The 18,308-nt window shown below is 33.4% G+C and overlaps 2 protein-coding genes across 3 annotated transcripts in view; one reads left to right on the top strand and one right to left on the bottom strand.

Annotated features, from left to right (window-relative positions):
* Positions 1-18,308, bottom strand: part of LOC115874644 (titin-like) — a 232,170-nt gene that overhangs the window by 14,760 nt on the left and 199,102 nt on the right. Inside the window, exon 6 of one of the 2 annotated variants that reach the window (XM_030889851.1) lies at positions 17,981-18,022. The exons of the other annotated variant lie outside the window; for it this stretch is intronic. Coding sequence (XP_030745711.1) covers positions 17,981-18,022 — 42 coding nt within the window. The remainder of the gene's footprint in view (positions 1-17,980; positions 18,023-18,308) is intronic. 2 annotated transcript variants of the gene reach the window in all.
* Positions 15,670-17,236, top strand: LOC115874645. Its single transcript, XM_030889854.1, has 2 exons — positions 15,670-15,890; positions 16,147-17,236. Exon 2 carries the CDS (start codon positions 16,148-16,150, stop codon positions 17,018-17,020), a length of 873 nt encoding a protein of 290 aa, XP_030745714.1. The 5' UTR covers positions 15,670-15,890; position 16,147; the 3' UTR covers positions 17,021-17,236.

Genomic DNA, 18,308 nt, shown 5'->3' with positions numbered 1-18,308 from the left:
AATTTAACAATGCCATTTGTCTAGTCTTTGCTTTGATTACATTTTTAAGTTTCATCTTGTTTTTTTTTGTATAAAATCTGCGCTTGGACGTTGTGAGACTATATATTTTTGTTCTATATACCTACGTATCTACACTCAGATACAAAAAAAAACGCAACGGATTTTTTTTTAAATGTTATATATTTTTTATTTTTAGTCCCATTTCCTTAATTTTTTTTAGCAAGCTGTATAGAATTTTAGAATTTAGAATGAGTGGGAGGGGGGTTAATCACTTCGACCTTACAGATCCATTGTGTCCCCCTTTCTTGAATCATAACTCATCATACAGTCCCAGGGCTTTGACAAAAGCCAGTATCTGGGACGGTTTTATAGAGGGTAGTTCTCCAATATCAGTCGTACCAAAATTCATGGCACGAATGGTTGTCGTCTCGGCGCACTCAGTGATGAGGTGTACTGGTGTTTCCCCATCTTCTCCACAGAATCTGCATTCGCCGTTTCTTCTTAGTTTCAATCTACTGAGGTGTTCATTGAGGAGACAGTGTCCTGTTAAAAACCCCGTGACAATCCGAAGATTGTTCTTACTCAGACCCAGGAAGATCTGTGATTTTCTTGATCATAAGCCCTCAGAAACTTCTTCGAGTGTCTTAGACCGTTGCAAGATTTCCATTCCAGGTTGCGGATGGAATCTTCCAAGTTCTTGAGTTCCGCCTTGAGTTGGTTACCACTTGGAAAGCAGAACGGTTCTGGTCCAGTTAGTGGAGTGTTCGCTCCTTTCCTAGCTAGATTATTTGCTTTTTCATTGCCTTCTATCCCTTGGTGAGCAGGCACCCAGAATAGGAGGACTTTGTTTTCTTTGCCTAATTTATTCAGCTTCTCTATGCATTCTTTGACCAATTTCGAATTGATTGATACTGAGTTGATCGCCTTTAACGCTGCTTGACTATCAGATAAGATGGCTATTACTTGTTTCCGATAGTTCCTATCTAAGATAAGTTGTACGCATCTCTCGATAGCGTAGATTTCTACCTGTAGGATACTAGGGTAAGTGCCCATTGGTTCGGAGTAATTAGCTCTCGGCCCAAACACTCCGATCCCTGTTCCCGTATTGGTTTTGGAAGCATCAGTATACCAAGTTATGGTATGGTCTTTTAACTGCTGGGCAAGCGTTTCGCTCTTCCAATCCTTCTTATTGCTCAATACTACATTGACATGTTTGTCAAAGTAGACTTATTATACAGGGTAAATCGAAGAGTTTGTTTTTTACCCTATCACACCCTGTGCAATAATTTCAAAACGTTATTTTCGGTCAGAGCCATGTCTCCTGAAGATTTTTTTTTAAAAATTAAAACACGGAGTGTTTTAGAGTTATAATCAAAGTTAGTTTAAAAAATTGTTGCACAGGGTGTTTTAAAGTTAGGGTAAAAAACAACCCTTCCATTAATCCAGTATTATTATACTGGATTAATTGAAGGGTTGTTTTGCTTATTAGCCAAATACTAAAGTTTATAAAAACTTAGTTTATGCATTAAAGTTGATATATTTATATACAGTTTTTTAAAAAATCATGAAAATACGACTAAAAGTAAAAAATATAATACTTTAAACTTGACAAAAAAAATTATCCGTTGCGTTTTTTGCATCTTAGTGTATATTCAGTAGGTTCAATAATGTTCAACCCCGTGAATAAAAATGTCTGTTGTCCTATAAAAAATATTTATACGGCAAAACAACCGTTTACATATTTTATATTCACGTTTTAAGTCATCGAAATGAAAAAAGGAAAAATTAAAATAGAAAAATCAAAACAGTCATGCGAGAATTTACTTAAACTAAGCAAATTTGTGATCATGCAAATAATTTTTAATAACGTAATCCATATTTTACTCGCTATATGCTTTGAAGATTTTTTTTGTAATTATATTGTTATATAGGTATAAAATAACGACAACCAAAGATTATACCAAACGACAACTTAAACATAATGACACGAATAAATTTTTTGCTGCTCCTTAATTTTCTTTGAGCGCCAATCTGACGATCTGCCCATCGAGATAAGAGGAATTTTCTCGACGTTATCAAGACAGGACAAGTTCTTTTTCTACAGACGTATAAAAAATGCGAACGTGATTGTCATAATGAAATGACAGACACCGTAAATGACATTGTAAATGAGGTTTCGATCGCTATCTAAGACCTTACCCTGACTTTATTTCTAGAGTCTGCATCAGGTGGCCTTAGATTTATATTTAGCTTTTTAATAATAAAGTATCGAAGAATATACTTACAGTGAAAAAGGATCATAAAGTTCTTCAATATACAGGGTGTCAAAATACAGTATATCTAACTTCGGTGGGTGATTTTATAGATAAAAATAAAACAAAAAGTTCCTATATGAACATAATATTACGCCCTAAAATGCGTCGCGAAGACTTTTTTTTATATCCAAAAAATATCTTGATATAGCAAGATATTTTTCGATTTATTTCAATAATCCTCATTTTTTAACGAGACGTAAATTGCCTGGTACAAAAAAATGCCCGGTTCATTTCTAGCAATAAAAAAAATAAGTTAAATCCCACTTGGTGCGTAACGTTGAGTAATTTTACCGGAAAACAGTCGCTGTTTTTGTTTCCGTATCTAAAAAATTGATATATGACGAAGGTAGGCACGAACTAGTAGCCGCTAAACAGGTAGCCTAGGACCAATACCTCTTGGAGATTAAAACCACAGAAAATATTACAATTAAAACAGAAACTATATCAACGATGACAACATTCTTAACCGAATAATAAAGAACGTCAACGGTTTAAATTAATTATTATTGATTTAAACCGTTGACGTTCTGTTAAAATGGCGTTATATCAAGTTAAACTTCAAAATTAACAATTACCTACTACCTGATAACAATTTAAGCTTGATTTTCATGCCTCCGTTAAGCCGGAGTCTCGTGCATCAGAAATCCGATGACACGACGATCCGTCGGTGGTTGAAATATTTTGACAAACCAATTTTTATCCGATATTTTTAACTAATCGTCCGACGTCGTATAAAGTTAAATTTTGTTTAACTTTTGTACGATATCGTGTGTTTTTTAACGTCACTTTTTTTGAAAACATTCTTTGATACGATGGTCCGACGATGCTCTAATTGGTCAGAGCGTTGTCGCGCCACTTTTCATCCGTAAATATTTTACTTCAGCCCGTCAACGGACCCGTTCATACGATAACGGACGTCTTGACACTTTTTTTGACAAATTTAATCTAACCCATAGACTAATGTCAAGTACTAGAGATAGATTGGACACTGATATAAAACAAATAAGCCCGTCATTTAGAGCCACCTGGTGATCTGGAAGAAACTAATGGAGAGTTTTGGCATAACATAATTTTAGCGTTCCGTTATTTATTAACGCTAACTAAAACGGTAACGTTATTCAAGTGCAAAATTATTCTTTATAAAATATAAAATAATAAATATATAGACTTGTTTACTATATTTTATGTTTTATTAGATCATTAGAAGTGTAACATATTCAAAACTAAAAATAAAATTATTATGAATACATTTTAAACACCAACAATAGAGCATATAGCGCCTATTTTTTTGATTTAACAAATAAATTATAATATAGTAAAAATATTATAGACTACTAATTAATTAACTATTACTAAAAATACTATATTACCAACTATGTACTTACTTATTTATGATTAAACAGTTTTTTATTTCATTCATAAATAATGTATTATTTCTAAGATGTCTAAAATGTATTTGATAAAAAAGTTTTAATATCTAACACGAAAATGATGATCAACTGTAAATATCAAAATGCACAAACTAATAAAAACACAATCTATAAACACAAATCACCGAACTTTCCGCAAATCAAGAATATCTGAATTCATAATTATTTAAAAATAACTTGACGGATCACCAACATTTTGACAACTAGGCTAAAACTAGACCATAGATGGTAGTAAATATAGAGGCTGTCATGTCATTTTCATATATAAATTAGGAACCTGTACTCTAATGTCTTTTGCGCTGTCTGGCGATGCGGAAGAAACTAAATTTGTAGTTCCATAAAATTAGTATTGAGTGTCTAGGGCCTGATCTAACCCTAATAAAAATATAAGTAAAATAGCAAAATCGTTATGGAAACGAAAATATAAAATAACACCAACGTATATCCGATAAACGGAGGCATGAAAATGCAATAAATTTAAAAACTGCGTTATTTTCTAACCAATCAAAGTCTTTAAATTCTACCAATAAAATTAATATCGTATCAACGTATCGTCGGACAACGGATACATGAAAATCAAGCTTTATATACTTAATAAGCCAAAACCAAAAAGCCTCAAACTTTCTCTATGACTATTTTTAATTTGTTTTTCATTTTAAGAACATAACATAAATAAACATAACATACGTAAAAATTAAAAACAAATTAAAAATAATCGTACAGAAAGTTTGAGGCTTTTTGGTTTTACCTTATTAAGTAATTGTTATCAGGTAGTAATTGTTAATTATGAAGTTTAACTTGATATAATGTCATTTTAACAGAACGCCAACGGTTTTTGTCATAGGTAAAAGACTGTTTTTTGTAGACGTATCTATTTAAAAAAAACTAAAGTGTTCTCGAATAGTTGCAATTAAATATTGTAAATAGTTTTTTTCTTTATTCTTTATATTTTTTTACTTCCGACGAGGGAAAGAGATAAACTTTCCGAAATGTTAAGCATTTTTTGTTCGTTAGGCAAATTTGTTTATCAGTAAACCTAACTGCTCCGTTAGATTAACGCAGCAGTGTTTACAAAAAATAACTATTTTATTTTGTAGATTTTCTTGCAGTGGCCAAATACCCATATGGGACTTTTATGGAGAAGTAAAGTTAGATTTTGATAAAGCTAATAAAGAATGTTTATATTTAAACTACTACTGATGACGTCAAGCGGCCGAATTGAGGCTTTAGTTACCAAGGAGGTATTGGCGAAGACGCCCTACCTGGTGATTTAGTTCGCGAAACCGTCACATTCGTTTTCCCTCTTTTTTCCTCTCGCAGATAGCGATCTGAGCCGAGGTAGGTATCTATACCTATACCTATACCTATACGCTCTCCGGCTTCTTCGTGCTACCGTTTCTTCTTATGCAGATCACGTTCGGAGAGTCGTAGGACAGATCGAATCGTTAAACAGCGGAGGCACTTAAATGATTTTAGAAAAAAGGCGAGCAAAATTCGTTCGCTTCTTTTTTAAATTAACTGTGGGATCTCGAAAAATAACGGTATCTTTCCTTAAACACCTTATTATTAAGGGTTCAGCCATTCCTGCTTCTTTTGAGCCATCAAAGAACCGGGACTCGAAATTAATTCCCGGTCCTTTCGGTATTTTCGGGACTCGCTAACAATAATTAAAAATCATTTTTTATTAAGTTTCATTCAGAATTGCAATTAGTGGAATAAATTAGTAGTTTCAATTACACTAAAGCTTCATTCAGAGCCTCGTAATTAGTGGTTTCAATTACACTAAAGCTTCATTCAGAGCCTCGCAATTAGTGGAATAAATTAGTGGTTTCAATTACACTAAAGCTTCATTCAGAGCCTCGCAATTAGTGGAATAAACTAGTGGTTTCAATTACACTAAAGCTTCATTCAGAGCCTCGCAATTAGTGGAGTAAATTAGTGGTTTCAATTACACTAAAGCTTCATTCAGAGCCTCGCAATTAGTGGAATAAATTAGTGGTTTCAAATACACTAAAGCTTCATTCAGAACCTCGAGATTAGTGGAATAAATTAGTGGTTTTAATTAGCGTAGAAGTTTGTTTCTTTAATTTCAATTTAAGCATTCAGAACGTCAAAATTAGTGGTAGACATTTTCAATAGTAGAAAAAGTTATCAAACTTTTAACTGTTCTACTAATTATACTTCAAAATTTCTGAGAAATATCATTTTGGCCTTTGATTATCTTCCGTCAAGAGAAATTGTGGTTAGAAATCATGTTTTAATTCTTTTATAACCTAAATATTAGGCTTTCTCTATGGATACAACTGACTAACGTAAGCTGCTGCTATAGGACATTCTATTAATTTTAATTGTGTTTTTTAAACATTGTGAATGATCGTAAACTAAAAAGTATAAAGTGTAATTGAAACCACTAATTTATTCCACTAATTACCTACGAGGTTCTGAGTGAAGCTTTATACTTTCTAGTTTAGGATCATTCAGAATGTCTAAAAATAATCAAAATTAATAGAATATCCTAGCAACAGCTTGCGGTAGTCAGTTGTATCCATGGAGAAAGCCAAATATTTAGCTTATAAAACAATATAAACTTTTGATTTCTAACTACAAGAGATTCTCTTGATGGATGATGATGAATCAAAATTCAAAATGACATTACTCGCAAATTTTGAAGTATAATTAGTGGAAAAGTGGTTCTAGAAAAAAAAGGAAATCGTTTCTGCTGAAATATTTTGAGAACCATTATTCGTAGCGACTTTTACCAAGAAACCTTTTTTACGTAAAAAATGATAGAAATATATATTTTTTCACTCAGTAATGTAATACAGGTATAGGATCGAATAACCATAGATATAGGGACATATAACTCTTCAAAGCCGCTAAAAATATGTAGGTGGTATAAGTAGGAGCAATACTGACACTGAAATCGCATTTCTCATGTTAAAAAGCGCCCAGACCCCAATTTTCTTCCAAATATCAGATCAGAAATATAGTTCAGAAATTATTTGGAAAAAATAAAAATAAAAATGAAACTTCTACATCCTGTATCTCAGATGAACTGAAGCATATAGGACATAAATTTGTAGAAACTTTTTTACTTATTTTTATCTGAAGAATATGCTGCCGAAGATTCACGAATAGTATTCGGACCACCCTAACAGTGTTCGTAACAAACTGTAAAATAATATAATACACTTTTGGAAAAAAGGCACTTGAAAAAATCCTACAAATGTTTACCGAAATTACTGAAATCTCAAACATCAGAACGAGACAAATCGTTAGCGATAAATTTCTGCCAAAAATTAAAATATTCATGTTGGACAATGGAACAAATTCGATATTTGTACATATTTTTCGGTCAAATTCACTCAAATTTCCGCTTGCGTCAACAATTCCGGGTTTCGAAACCCGCAATCCAATAAACTCGATGGCTTATAGATTTCGTCGGGACCGACCGAGGTGCGGATAAACGGAAGAAGGGCCCTCTATATTTCCCTGTGTATCACTAATTCGACACGATTCTTGCGAGTGCGAAAAGAGCGCTCGAAGGACCGCCGGAAAAGCAGGAAAAGATTCCGTTTTATTGGATTCCGGTCGGGTTTAGAAGTAGTTCGAGTTCGATAGGAACGACGTGACATTTATTTTATTTGGTTGTTATAGTGTAGAAGCTTTATAACAGGTGGGACAAAAAAGTGAAAGATAGTTTTTAATTAATTATGATCAGTCTTGACAAAAATCATGATTTAAAAAAAATCAAAAATATGAGATTTTTATTTATTTAAATCGGATTTCCAAATAATTAGGACTTATTTCCAATTAAAGTCCGATCCTAAATGGCTAGATCTTCGTAACTTTACCCGATACCGATAACATTAACAATTATACGGCGCGTTGTCACTTTTCTACATCGGTCACCAATATATTCTGGAATAAAGTCGCTCGCTTAGATCAAAAAGGATTTTTTTTCAAACGTCACAAAAGTATCAATTTTTGTCATTTTAGGCCTGGGAATAAAATTAAAGCACTTTTAAAATTAAGTACAAAAATACAGGGTGAGTTTCCTACGATGTTCTCTATGGGTATCTCAGAAACTACTTGAGATAGAGAGTCGGTTAAATGGGGAAAGAATTGCAGTTTTGTGAATTGCAGAGTCATAAATATGCGTCTTTTAGATTTTTGAAAAAGTTCATGGCTTACTAGATATTTCGAAAAAAACAAATTTCGGCTATTTTAAAAATTGTCCCTAGTTCCATTATAAGCTATTCTAGACAAAAAGTTTTCAGATAAAAGTTGTAGATAATCACATCCTTAATGAGATCGTGTCCTCCGTTTATTTCTAAAGCCTGTCATTTTTGACATATGACACAAACATATGTTTTTTTAAATGGAAACCATAGTTGACCATGACTTCATAAAAAGCGCCATTTTTTAAGCTTTTTAGCGATATAAGTGATAATATGTTTTCTTCGAAAAATTACTGAGTCATAGCCAATTCTTATCATTTTAAACAATTTCACTTAGTTAGCCATGGAAACAAGTTCAATCGCTGTCGCTCTCAGAAATGTGAAGCTGTCGCATCCTAACTTTGTAAATTAAAATAAACAAAAATTGTAAATATGAATTTTTCAAATGAAGAAAAGCGTGTAGATACTCGCGCATCAATAGAGTGTTTCCAACATGACTTCCATTATGACCCGCCCCGCATAATGAAAGAAATGTTAAAAATTATTTATATCATAATAATATAAACTCAGGGATAGGAAGAGGTGGACTAATTGCATGGGCCTCCTCGATCACCTGACCTATTCATTTTAGATTTTTTATGCGGTATGGTTAACCATAAGGTTTACAAAGGAACTTATGAATTAAGAGAGGCACTTGAAGTGGCGCGGTGGTACGAGAGAAGTTTAATTAAGTCCACCGGTCCTTCTGTGAGAATAGGTAATAATTCAGTCATAAAAAGATGTAACTCAAAACAATGGCGGATTTTTGAACATTTTCTAAAATAACTTAAAGTGTATGCAGTAACTTCAGTGATATTATTTTTTTTAGTTTTAGTTTGTGTAATGTAAATTCTAAAGAACCGTTTAGTAATATATTCTGACTTTTTATAAGTTACAAATCATAACAGAATAAGAATGCCATGCAATCTAAGTGAAATTAGTCAAGAAAGATAAGAATTGGCTATAATCGAGGCTATAACTAAATTTAATTTTTCTAACAAGTCTTGAAAATCGCTCTCTAAAAACATAACATCCATTTACGTATTCTCGAAAATGTATGGCCAAGAAAAGTTGAACCAATAATCTTACACGCTTTTCATCATTTGGAAAATTCATATTTACAATTTTTGTTTATTTTAATTTACAAAGTTTGGATTTGGCAGCTTCACATTTATGAGAGCAAAGACGATTAAACTTGTTTCCATGGCTAACTAAGTGAAATTATTTAAAAATGATAAGAATTGACTATAACTCGATATTTCGAAGAAAACATATTATAGCTTATATCGCTGAAAAGCTTAAAAAATGGCGCTTTTTATGACGTCATGGCCAACTATGGTTTCCATTTAAAAAAAACATATGTTCGTGTCAAATGTCAAAAATGACAGGCTTTAGAAAAAAAAACGGAGAACACAATCTCATTAAGAATGTGATTATCTACAACTTTTATCTGAAAACTTTTTGTCTAAAAAAGCTTATAATGGAATTAGGGACAATTTTTAAAATAGCCGAATTTTTTTTTTCGAAATACCTAGTAAGTCATGAACTTTTTCAAAAATCTGAAAGGCGCATATTTATGACCCTACAAAACTGCAATTCTTTCCCCATTTAACCGACTCTATATCTCCAGTAGTTTCCGAGATACCCATAAAGAACATCGTAGGAAACTCACCCTGTATATTATTAAACTGATATTAGTGTCAAAATCAACGAGTGTACAAAAATTGTTTCTGGATATATGTATAATTACTTACAAGGTGTTACTTTTTATATTATTTGCAATTGATTTAAACATTATTTGTAACGTTTAAAACATTTATTTTTAATTAGTAAAAATTATTATTGTTAAGTTGTTATTTTTAATTAGTTAATTAAAATTTTAGTAGTATTATAAAATATAATTAGTAAAATTTCTACTTTTTTTTCTAAAAAAGACTATTTGGAGTAAAAATGTACTTTTTGTGCCTCCCTGCAACGTCGGACTAGTTTTACGCTGGTCCGTCAAAAGTACAGCCCCGTCAAAAAAGTATAATTTTTACTCCTAATAAAACAATACACTATTACTCGGAAATAGTCTTAAGTCGAGAATGAAATTAGATTATCTAATGTCAAAGTGTAAAGTACTTACTGCAGATCGAAATGCTGGTAGAAATTTGGAAAGCTAATATAGAAGATACACTGGAGAAGGCAGAAGTTATTTTGATCAACATACAGCTGTTTCAAAAAAGATATAAAACAGCATATTTTCTGTGACAACGATTATACATTCTCGGGAATGAAGATATATAGGTAGGTATATTTGTGTCAATGTGAGGTCGCAAACTTTTCAGACAATCCTCGTAATTTTCTGTCTGCCTTGTCTGGCCGATTTGTGAAAGTTTTAAATAGAATGCACCGAACGGTAAAAACGAATTCTACAAATGGAACGATGGAGAAGCAGCAAGAAGGGGGAATAGAGAGGTTTTTATTTTGATTGTAGGTAAATTTCTTCTAAAAGAGAAATCTAAATCTCTTTTTCGAACTGCCGTCTAGACACGGGTGTACATAAGAGAGAAAATGTTCCTGCGCCTGATATAGTAGGTTTACCAAATTGAATTCTTCTTGTTCTTTGTTTAAGGTATAATATAACGTTTTTCTCTATATTTTTTATTTTGTTTTGAAAATATAAATACCTGTAGATTGATTGATAAAAAAACTATCGTTAGAAAGTAAAAGAAACCTTTAGAAGCCCTAGAGAAACAAGGTATTGAGAGGCCTTATACAGGGTGTCCCAGAAATAAGTGCAAGTATTTTAAAGGCTGATAGATCGTAGATCTCCATAAAAGAAACATATAGAAACCTTTAGAAGCCCTAGAGAAACAAGGTATTGAGAGGCCTTATACAGGGTGTCCCAGAAATAAGTGCAAGTATTTTAAAGGCTGGTAGATCGTAGATCTCGATAAAAGAAACATATTTTCTCTTTATTGTTTTTCAAATAAGTTCAAAATAACGGAGTTATTTTACTTTGAAAATTTCCAAAAAAAACTATTTTTGCTAAAATATTGAGAACCACTTGATCTTTTCTGGATTTTCCTTCTTGTAAATTTAATCTAATACCTATGTTGCCATATTATCAAGAAATTTCCAAAATATTTTTCAAAAAATTTAGAATTTTCAAATTTTTTTCGCGAAAAAACCTCATAGGCGTGTTTCTGGGGTTGAACTATACCACCAGTTAAAATACTTGCACTTATTTCTGGGACACCCTGTATAGAAACTTTCGCAAATATATACAAAGAAGTCAAAGCAAGGGTAATGATTTATAAAACAACCCCAGATTTCCCAACTGGCAAAGGAGTACGAAAGGGAGACGCGATATCCCCAAAGCTGTTTACAGCAACATTAGAAGAAATCTTTCGTCACTGGACCAAGAAAGGATTAAAAATAGATGGAGAATATTTTAACCATATCTAAGATTCGCTGATGACTAGTCCTAATTGCCAATAGTCCTGAAGAACTAAAATCACAAATTATTGAACTAAATACAGCCAGCAATAAAGTGGGTCTTAAAATGAATTTAGCAAAATCTAAAGTAATGTACCTACAACGAAGTAGTGGAAAGAAAAGACATTCTAATAAATAACACAACACTGGAAATAGTAGAATACATATCTTTAGGACAACTAATACACAGCTCGGGATCTCTACTACCAGAAACCAATCGAAGAATTAGGTTAGCATGGAGTACTTATGGGAGAAACTCAATTTAAATATAGAATCCCACTCTATCTAAAGAGGAAAACCTTTGACCAATGTGTACTACTAGTCATGACCTATGCATGCGAAACCTGGACACTTAAAACGGACATCATAAAGAAACTGCAGGTGACACAATATTCAATGGAACGGAATATGCTGGAAATAACCAAGAGAGACCCTAAAAGAATAGAGTGGATACGACAAAAGACCCAGCTAATAGACGTCATCCTCAGAGTCAAAATCCTCAAATGGCAATGGGAAGGACATATGGCAAGAAAAATGGACGACAGATGGACCACAAAAATTACAGCACGGTACCCACGAGGAATTAAGAGACCTAGAGGAAGACCGAACCTGCGATGAGATGGGACCATGATATTAGGAAATTAGCAGGGTTAACTTGGGCCCGCACCGCCAACAATAGACAACAATGGGACCAACTAGAAAGAGACTACGTGAGGGAAGCTACATCATCAATTGGAAATGGTTGAATAAGCTTAAAATGGCGATGATGATGAATTGTAGGTGATTAAACCGGTAAAATATGAACAACGCATTCTGCATCCACTGAAGCTGACAATAACAAAAAAGTCAACAGAGAATCTCAAGCATGGGCGCCGCAAGAATGAAATTTAGGGGGGGGGGGGCAAGGTAAAAATGAATATAAAATTGAAACACATTTTTGGTAATTATTGGGAAAACTGGAAATCGTCCGATTTTCACCAAAATTGGTATACACCCTATTTTGAAGTCGTAGACTACGAATCTGAACTTTTTCTTTTCGGCGTCTCTCAGAAAAACGGAAAATAATTCAATATCGAATTTTTCTTAAATTTCATATTTTTAAGGTTTTCTAGCACATATTTGGTTAGGTATTCAATAATCAATGGTGTTTTTGCTATTTTCTGTCGCTTTTTAACCAATTCTATGCATAATAGAGGAAAAATTGCTAAAATAAATTTGTAAACAATCTGAAAATGTTAGGTTATAGCTTTGTTCGGGTTCTTGTTATTACCAATTCTGAACCGTCATAGAACTCTGCAGCGTATGCGCAAATGAAATAATGTCTTCATGTTTCCTTCTGCGCATACGCATCACAGTTCTAGTACGGTTCAGAATCTGTAATAAGAGAAACCCGAAGTAAGCTTATGTGTTTCTGGCATTTAAAGCAATGTTGCTAAACCTAAATTTAGCGTGCTTTTTTCGCTCATTCTGGAATTACGAAAGGGGGTCGCCAGAAGAACGTCTCCTTCCCATAAGTGCTATTTTACCAACGAGATCTGACTATTTATACCCACGAAGTTGCACGAAAGAGTTTTGATTGCATTGGTTACAACTTCCATGCGGAGGGTGTTAATCTTTTGTTGTTATATAATATCAAAAAAAGATTAACCCCCTCCGCAAAGAAGTTAAAACCAACGCAATCAAAACTCTTCCGCGTAACTTTGTGGATATAGGTGTATATTTAATTATTGTCGATCTCATAATAGGTAATTTATTTAATATCCCTAATCACCCGAAAAAATAGAAGATATGGCAACGTTGTAAATTTTCAAATTTCTAGATTAGGTCTAGAATATATTTGTCTCTCTCATTACATAGGAGAGAGAAAGAAGGATATATCAAATGTCAAACTTCCATCTGGTCTCAATTGTTTTAGTTATTTTGTTAAGAAAAGTGTTTTTCAGTAAAATACTGGACATTTTTCTATCCCCAATCAAGTGTGGCTTTTAGATAAACTATAATATAATGAAAATATAGTGAAATTATTACTTTATAGGGCCGAAATAAAGAAAAATTCAATTGTTGTTGAAGAGGCCGCCAAGAAAAAAATAGATTCGTAATCTACGACCTCAAAATAATATAATAATTTTGGTGAAAATCGGACGATTTCCAGTTTTTCCAATAATTACCACATTTTTTATTATTTTACAGGTAACACCTAAATATTTCATAATAATGATTATTTTTTTACAGATGGATGTAAGAAGATAGCTTTTATTTTTATTGTTTCAGTGATCCAGGGGGGCAAATGCCCCCTCTTGCCCCCCCTGTCCGGCGCCCATAATCTCAAGAGTAGGCCAAAGAGCAACGGAGAGAGTCATGATTGGAATCTCCAAAAGAGACAGAATACCTAACAATACCATCAGACAAAGAACTTAGTTGATCAAATACTTAGTTGAACGCATAACCAGAACAAAATGCAAATGGGCCAGGTCATATAGCGAGAACATCAAAGGACATCAGGTCGACTAAAAGAATATTGGAATTCACACGATTCCAATATTCTTCACGATTCAAGATAAATGTAACAAAGGTAGACCACTGACGCGCTGCTGGAGCTATGGTACAAAACGAATCGCTGGGAATTGAATAATACCGGCCCAGTAGGTACATGGATACTATGTCCAGGATACGTAACATGGATGAACTATGTCCAGCAGTGGACAGTGACGGCTATGTGATGATAATGAACTCCGCGAGAGATAAACGAGTCTCTAAGCAATTTAAAATAAATTTAGTAACAAAAAAATATATAGCTATACATAGGTACTTCGCTATCTCTTTGCAGGCTCTGACAAATCCGACAAGTGGCTACTGCACCACACTGCCGCGCCACGATAAACACCACATAGTCGTCGGTCGGCCATCGCGATCGGATTTGAGAATCGCGGGACCGACGGGGAGAGGGGGAACCTATTATTCTCTTCCCACCACGACAGGCTGCGGCGCTAGCCGTACGGTGTCGCCACCAGCGGCTACCGCGAGAAGCGCGATAATTAAAGTCGTGCGCGGCGATGTTGCCGCCTCACGTCTAATATTGGAGACAACAAGAAAAAATAAGAGTAATTTTACAAAAAATATAAGTATTTTTACAAAAAAAATATTGATACACCATGGTATTTTTAGCTGACCATACCAATAGGTGTATGGTAGGCTATTAAGATCGGCAAAAAAAAGTTTTTTTAATTTCACTCAAAATGAGTTATTTGGTTCATAAATGACCTAAATACAAAATATTTTCATGGTGTCTGTCTGTCTGTCCGTCTGTAACACGATAACTCAAAAACCGCTAAACCGATTTTAACCAAATTTGGCACAAAAATACTGTGGCACCCGAGAATCTGGCCATTAGTTTTTGGTGGGAGTGTGGGGTTGGTAAGGGGGTATGGAAAGGGGTTAAAAATTTTAAAAAATCGTAACTCCAAAATTACAGTAGCTAGCGAAACGCGGTTTTCAATTTAAGATTAGGAATAGCAATAGCATATTTGCAACAAAATTTGTAATAACATCAAAAGTCGCAGTTTTTGAGATAAAAAAAATTCGAAAAATTACTTTACTTTGAAACTAAAAGACTACCTACTAACTGCCTACCAACTTTTTATTAACATATTGTATGGGCGGCTATATACGTGCCTTGCGGCGCCAATTTTTAATAAGAAACTTGTAAAAATAAGATATTTTTACATAGTTTCACAAAAAAATGTAATTTTGCAAAACAGTAATCACAATATAATAATATTATGATTAATAGTAATAATTATTACAAAACGATATTATTTTCACAATGAGTTTTCTGAGTTTAAAAATTAAATTTAAATTAGAAATACAATCTTGTAGCAAAATTGCATGTCTCTAGACATGTTCACAAAACTTGTGTGAATTTACCATAATATATTTAGTAAAAAATGACGCCACGTCACGTGACTTCTTGTAAAGCTCATGCCCGTTAAATAATCGATTGAAAACGTAGTTAGGACGAAAGACGAAGAACATTTCAGGAGTCTCAGAGCGTGGGTGATTAGTGTTTTTATAATTTAAGGGTAAGTATATTATATTAATTATGGTTTATATGTAGTTTCTGTAAATATAAAGCCAGCCCTCTTAGAAAACACAATCTCCATTTATTATAATTATTTGCATTTTAATTTTAGCGATTTTTTATGTAGGGGAAACTGGGGTAAGATGACCATTGGGGTAAGATGATTAATGCCAAAATTTTCCATTATAAATAAATATTTTGATTTGTAAATTTGGCAACATCTAAAGCGTTGCATGCGGTATTAAGAAAAGACGGCCATTTGTCGCAGCAGTTTGTAGTTTAACGCACACGTGCCCGAATTGTTTTTCTCAACGGTTGTTATAATATTTTGGCTAAAGTTTTTAGTGGTTGTGCTTGTTAATGAGTAAGTACGATTTTCAATATTTTTACAAATAATATCCTGATAATAAGAGTAAACAACCAATGCTTGAATGTATTGATATTTTTTTGTTTCAACTTTGAAATAAATAAATAAGGTTATGTGTGCATGGGGGGTAAGATGGCGGGGGTAAGATCACGACATCGTCATCTTGCCCCAAGATCGTCATTTTGCCCCATAAATATGTGTTATACCTTTTAGCGTGATAAATATCATTACTATGATATTGTTTTCATTACAGGATGCCGAGAAATTACAAACGAAAGACCAACCGTAGAAAATGGGATGACGAATCCCGTAGGTTAGCGCTGCAAGCTGTCGAACAAGGTACCTTATCTTGTAATGCGGCAGCTATTAGATACAACATTCCTGAGCCAACGCTGAGGCGATGCCGAAAAAAGCAACTTACAGGAGAAGAACTTCCACATCATGCGGGTCGATTTAATCAAACTTTTACACCTCAACAGACTGAAGAATTCGTTCAATATATCACAGAATGCAATAGCCGTGGCCTTGGAATGACTTCAGTTCAAGTGCGAAAATTAGCTTTTCAATTTGCCGAGGAAAACAAAATACAACACAGATTTAATCGCGAAACCAAAACAGCAGGAGTTGATTGGTTTAACGGGTTTAAAGCAGCCAACCGTCTTAGCCTGAGAAACCCAGAAGCCACATCTGTTGCTCGTCTTAGAGGATTCAACAAAGTCTCAGTTGAAATCTTTTTTTCTATCCTTAGAGAGGTTAAAGAAAAATATAATTTTACTCCTGATCGCATCTATAATGCCGACGAATCCGGTCTATCTACAGTGCCAACGAAACTACCAAAAATTTTAACGCCTAAAGGACAACGTCGAGTAGCCAAAATTGTATCCGCCGAAAGAGGCCGCACAACCACTTTAGTTTGTTCTATGAATGCTGTAGGTTCTTATGTTCCGCCTTATTTCGTATTCGCTCGTCAACGAATGAAACCTGAACTGTTAAATGGCTGCCCACCTGGATCGCAAGCAACGGCACAAAGTTCCGGATGGATGACGGCTGATAGTTTCCTGGCATATCTAAAACATTTTGTTAGATACGCAAAGCCTTCCGTTGATGACCCTGATTTTTGCATTTAAGTCATCTTACCCCAATGTGTTCGTCATCTTACCCGTTATATGGGGTAAGTTGACTAAATTGACTTGTTCTTTGTTTTTGCTTTTTTAGAAAAAATGATTTAGTTTATGTGATTTTTGTTACCTATATAATATAGCAAACATGTTTGTAGTTTTGTAGTTTCAATATTGTTTCTTAAAATAAATATTTTCAAAGTTAATTTAGATTTTTCCCTTAGCATCGCCATCTTACCCCAGTTTCCCCTAAACATTATTGTTCCATGGTCTCTCTATCTCTATATAACAACATATCTCAAGTATTATTTAATCTTTCAGCCTGTGTTTCGGAGGACAAATTTAATGGAGAACCAGAGTAGAGGACCCTATAACATCAATAGTTTCTAAGTTGGTAAGTTGACTTTTTTGATTAGATATATTTTTCTTGCATGTTTTTTTTTTTATTTTGCATCTAATGGCAATTTTGTTCCTATATTTTGGTTAGGCTCAGAATTCCAGTAAGGTTCTTCTAGACAAGAAGAGATGGCAATGAGTATCTTACATACATAAGTTCTGTTCTGTGACTTTTTATTATAAATATTATAATTATAAACACGTGTTTTTATTGAATTTATTAATATTTACTAATGCTTTGTGAATTTACAAAGTAATTGTAAACTGTTGACAAGTCAACCGGCCACGTCGTCGTCGGTAGATAACGAAAACATAACGATGCAGCGAAATTAACAAAGGCTACTATGACACCATTTTTTTTTCAATAATTGTATTTTATGTGTGAAATGATGGAAAATCTTGATAGTTAAATAAACAAGACTATATTAGTAAATTAATTTGATGAAAAGGCCGGATAAGATAACATGCTTTTACATTTTAAATAATACGGTAGCCTAGATAATCGGCGGATCGTTTCAAATCTATTATTTATGCAAAACGAGTGAATTAATTATTCAAAACGAATATACGTACCGAAGGCTTGCTGCTGCGGATAAGGCGGCGAAAAGGACTCACCTGAAATAAAAATACGTTAATTAAAACCAGCTAATTACAGGAATAGTTGGAATAACTTAGAGGATACTAAATGAGATCAAACGAAGTTAATTGTTAATAAATTATACGTACTTTTCTTAATAAATTATTATTGTTTAATAATATCTTAATAAATAACCTCTTTTATGAAATTACAACGATTAAAATGCGCTAATTACCTTATAGAAAACAAAATGGTTCTTTAAATTTAGATATTGTTGATCTCTTCGTGTTTGCCCAACATACACTCCAACACGCATATTTGTAA

Source organism: Sitophilus oryzae, unplaced genomic scaffold, assembly GCF_002938485.1.
Source record: "Sitophilus oryzae breed Bouriz unplaced genomic scaffold, Soryzae_2.0 scaffold_1297_pilon_pilon, whole genome shotgun sequence".
NCBI classification, from domain to species: domain Eukaryota; kingdom Metazoa; phylum Arthropoda; class Insecta; order Coleoptera; family Curculionidae; genus Sitophilus; species Sitophilus oryzae.
The sequence above is the reverse complement of the archived record's forward strand: the minus strand, read 5'-3'. Positions and strand labels throughout refer to the sequence as shown.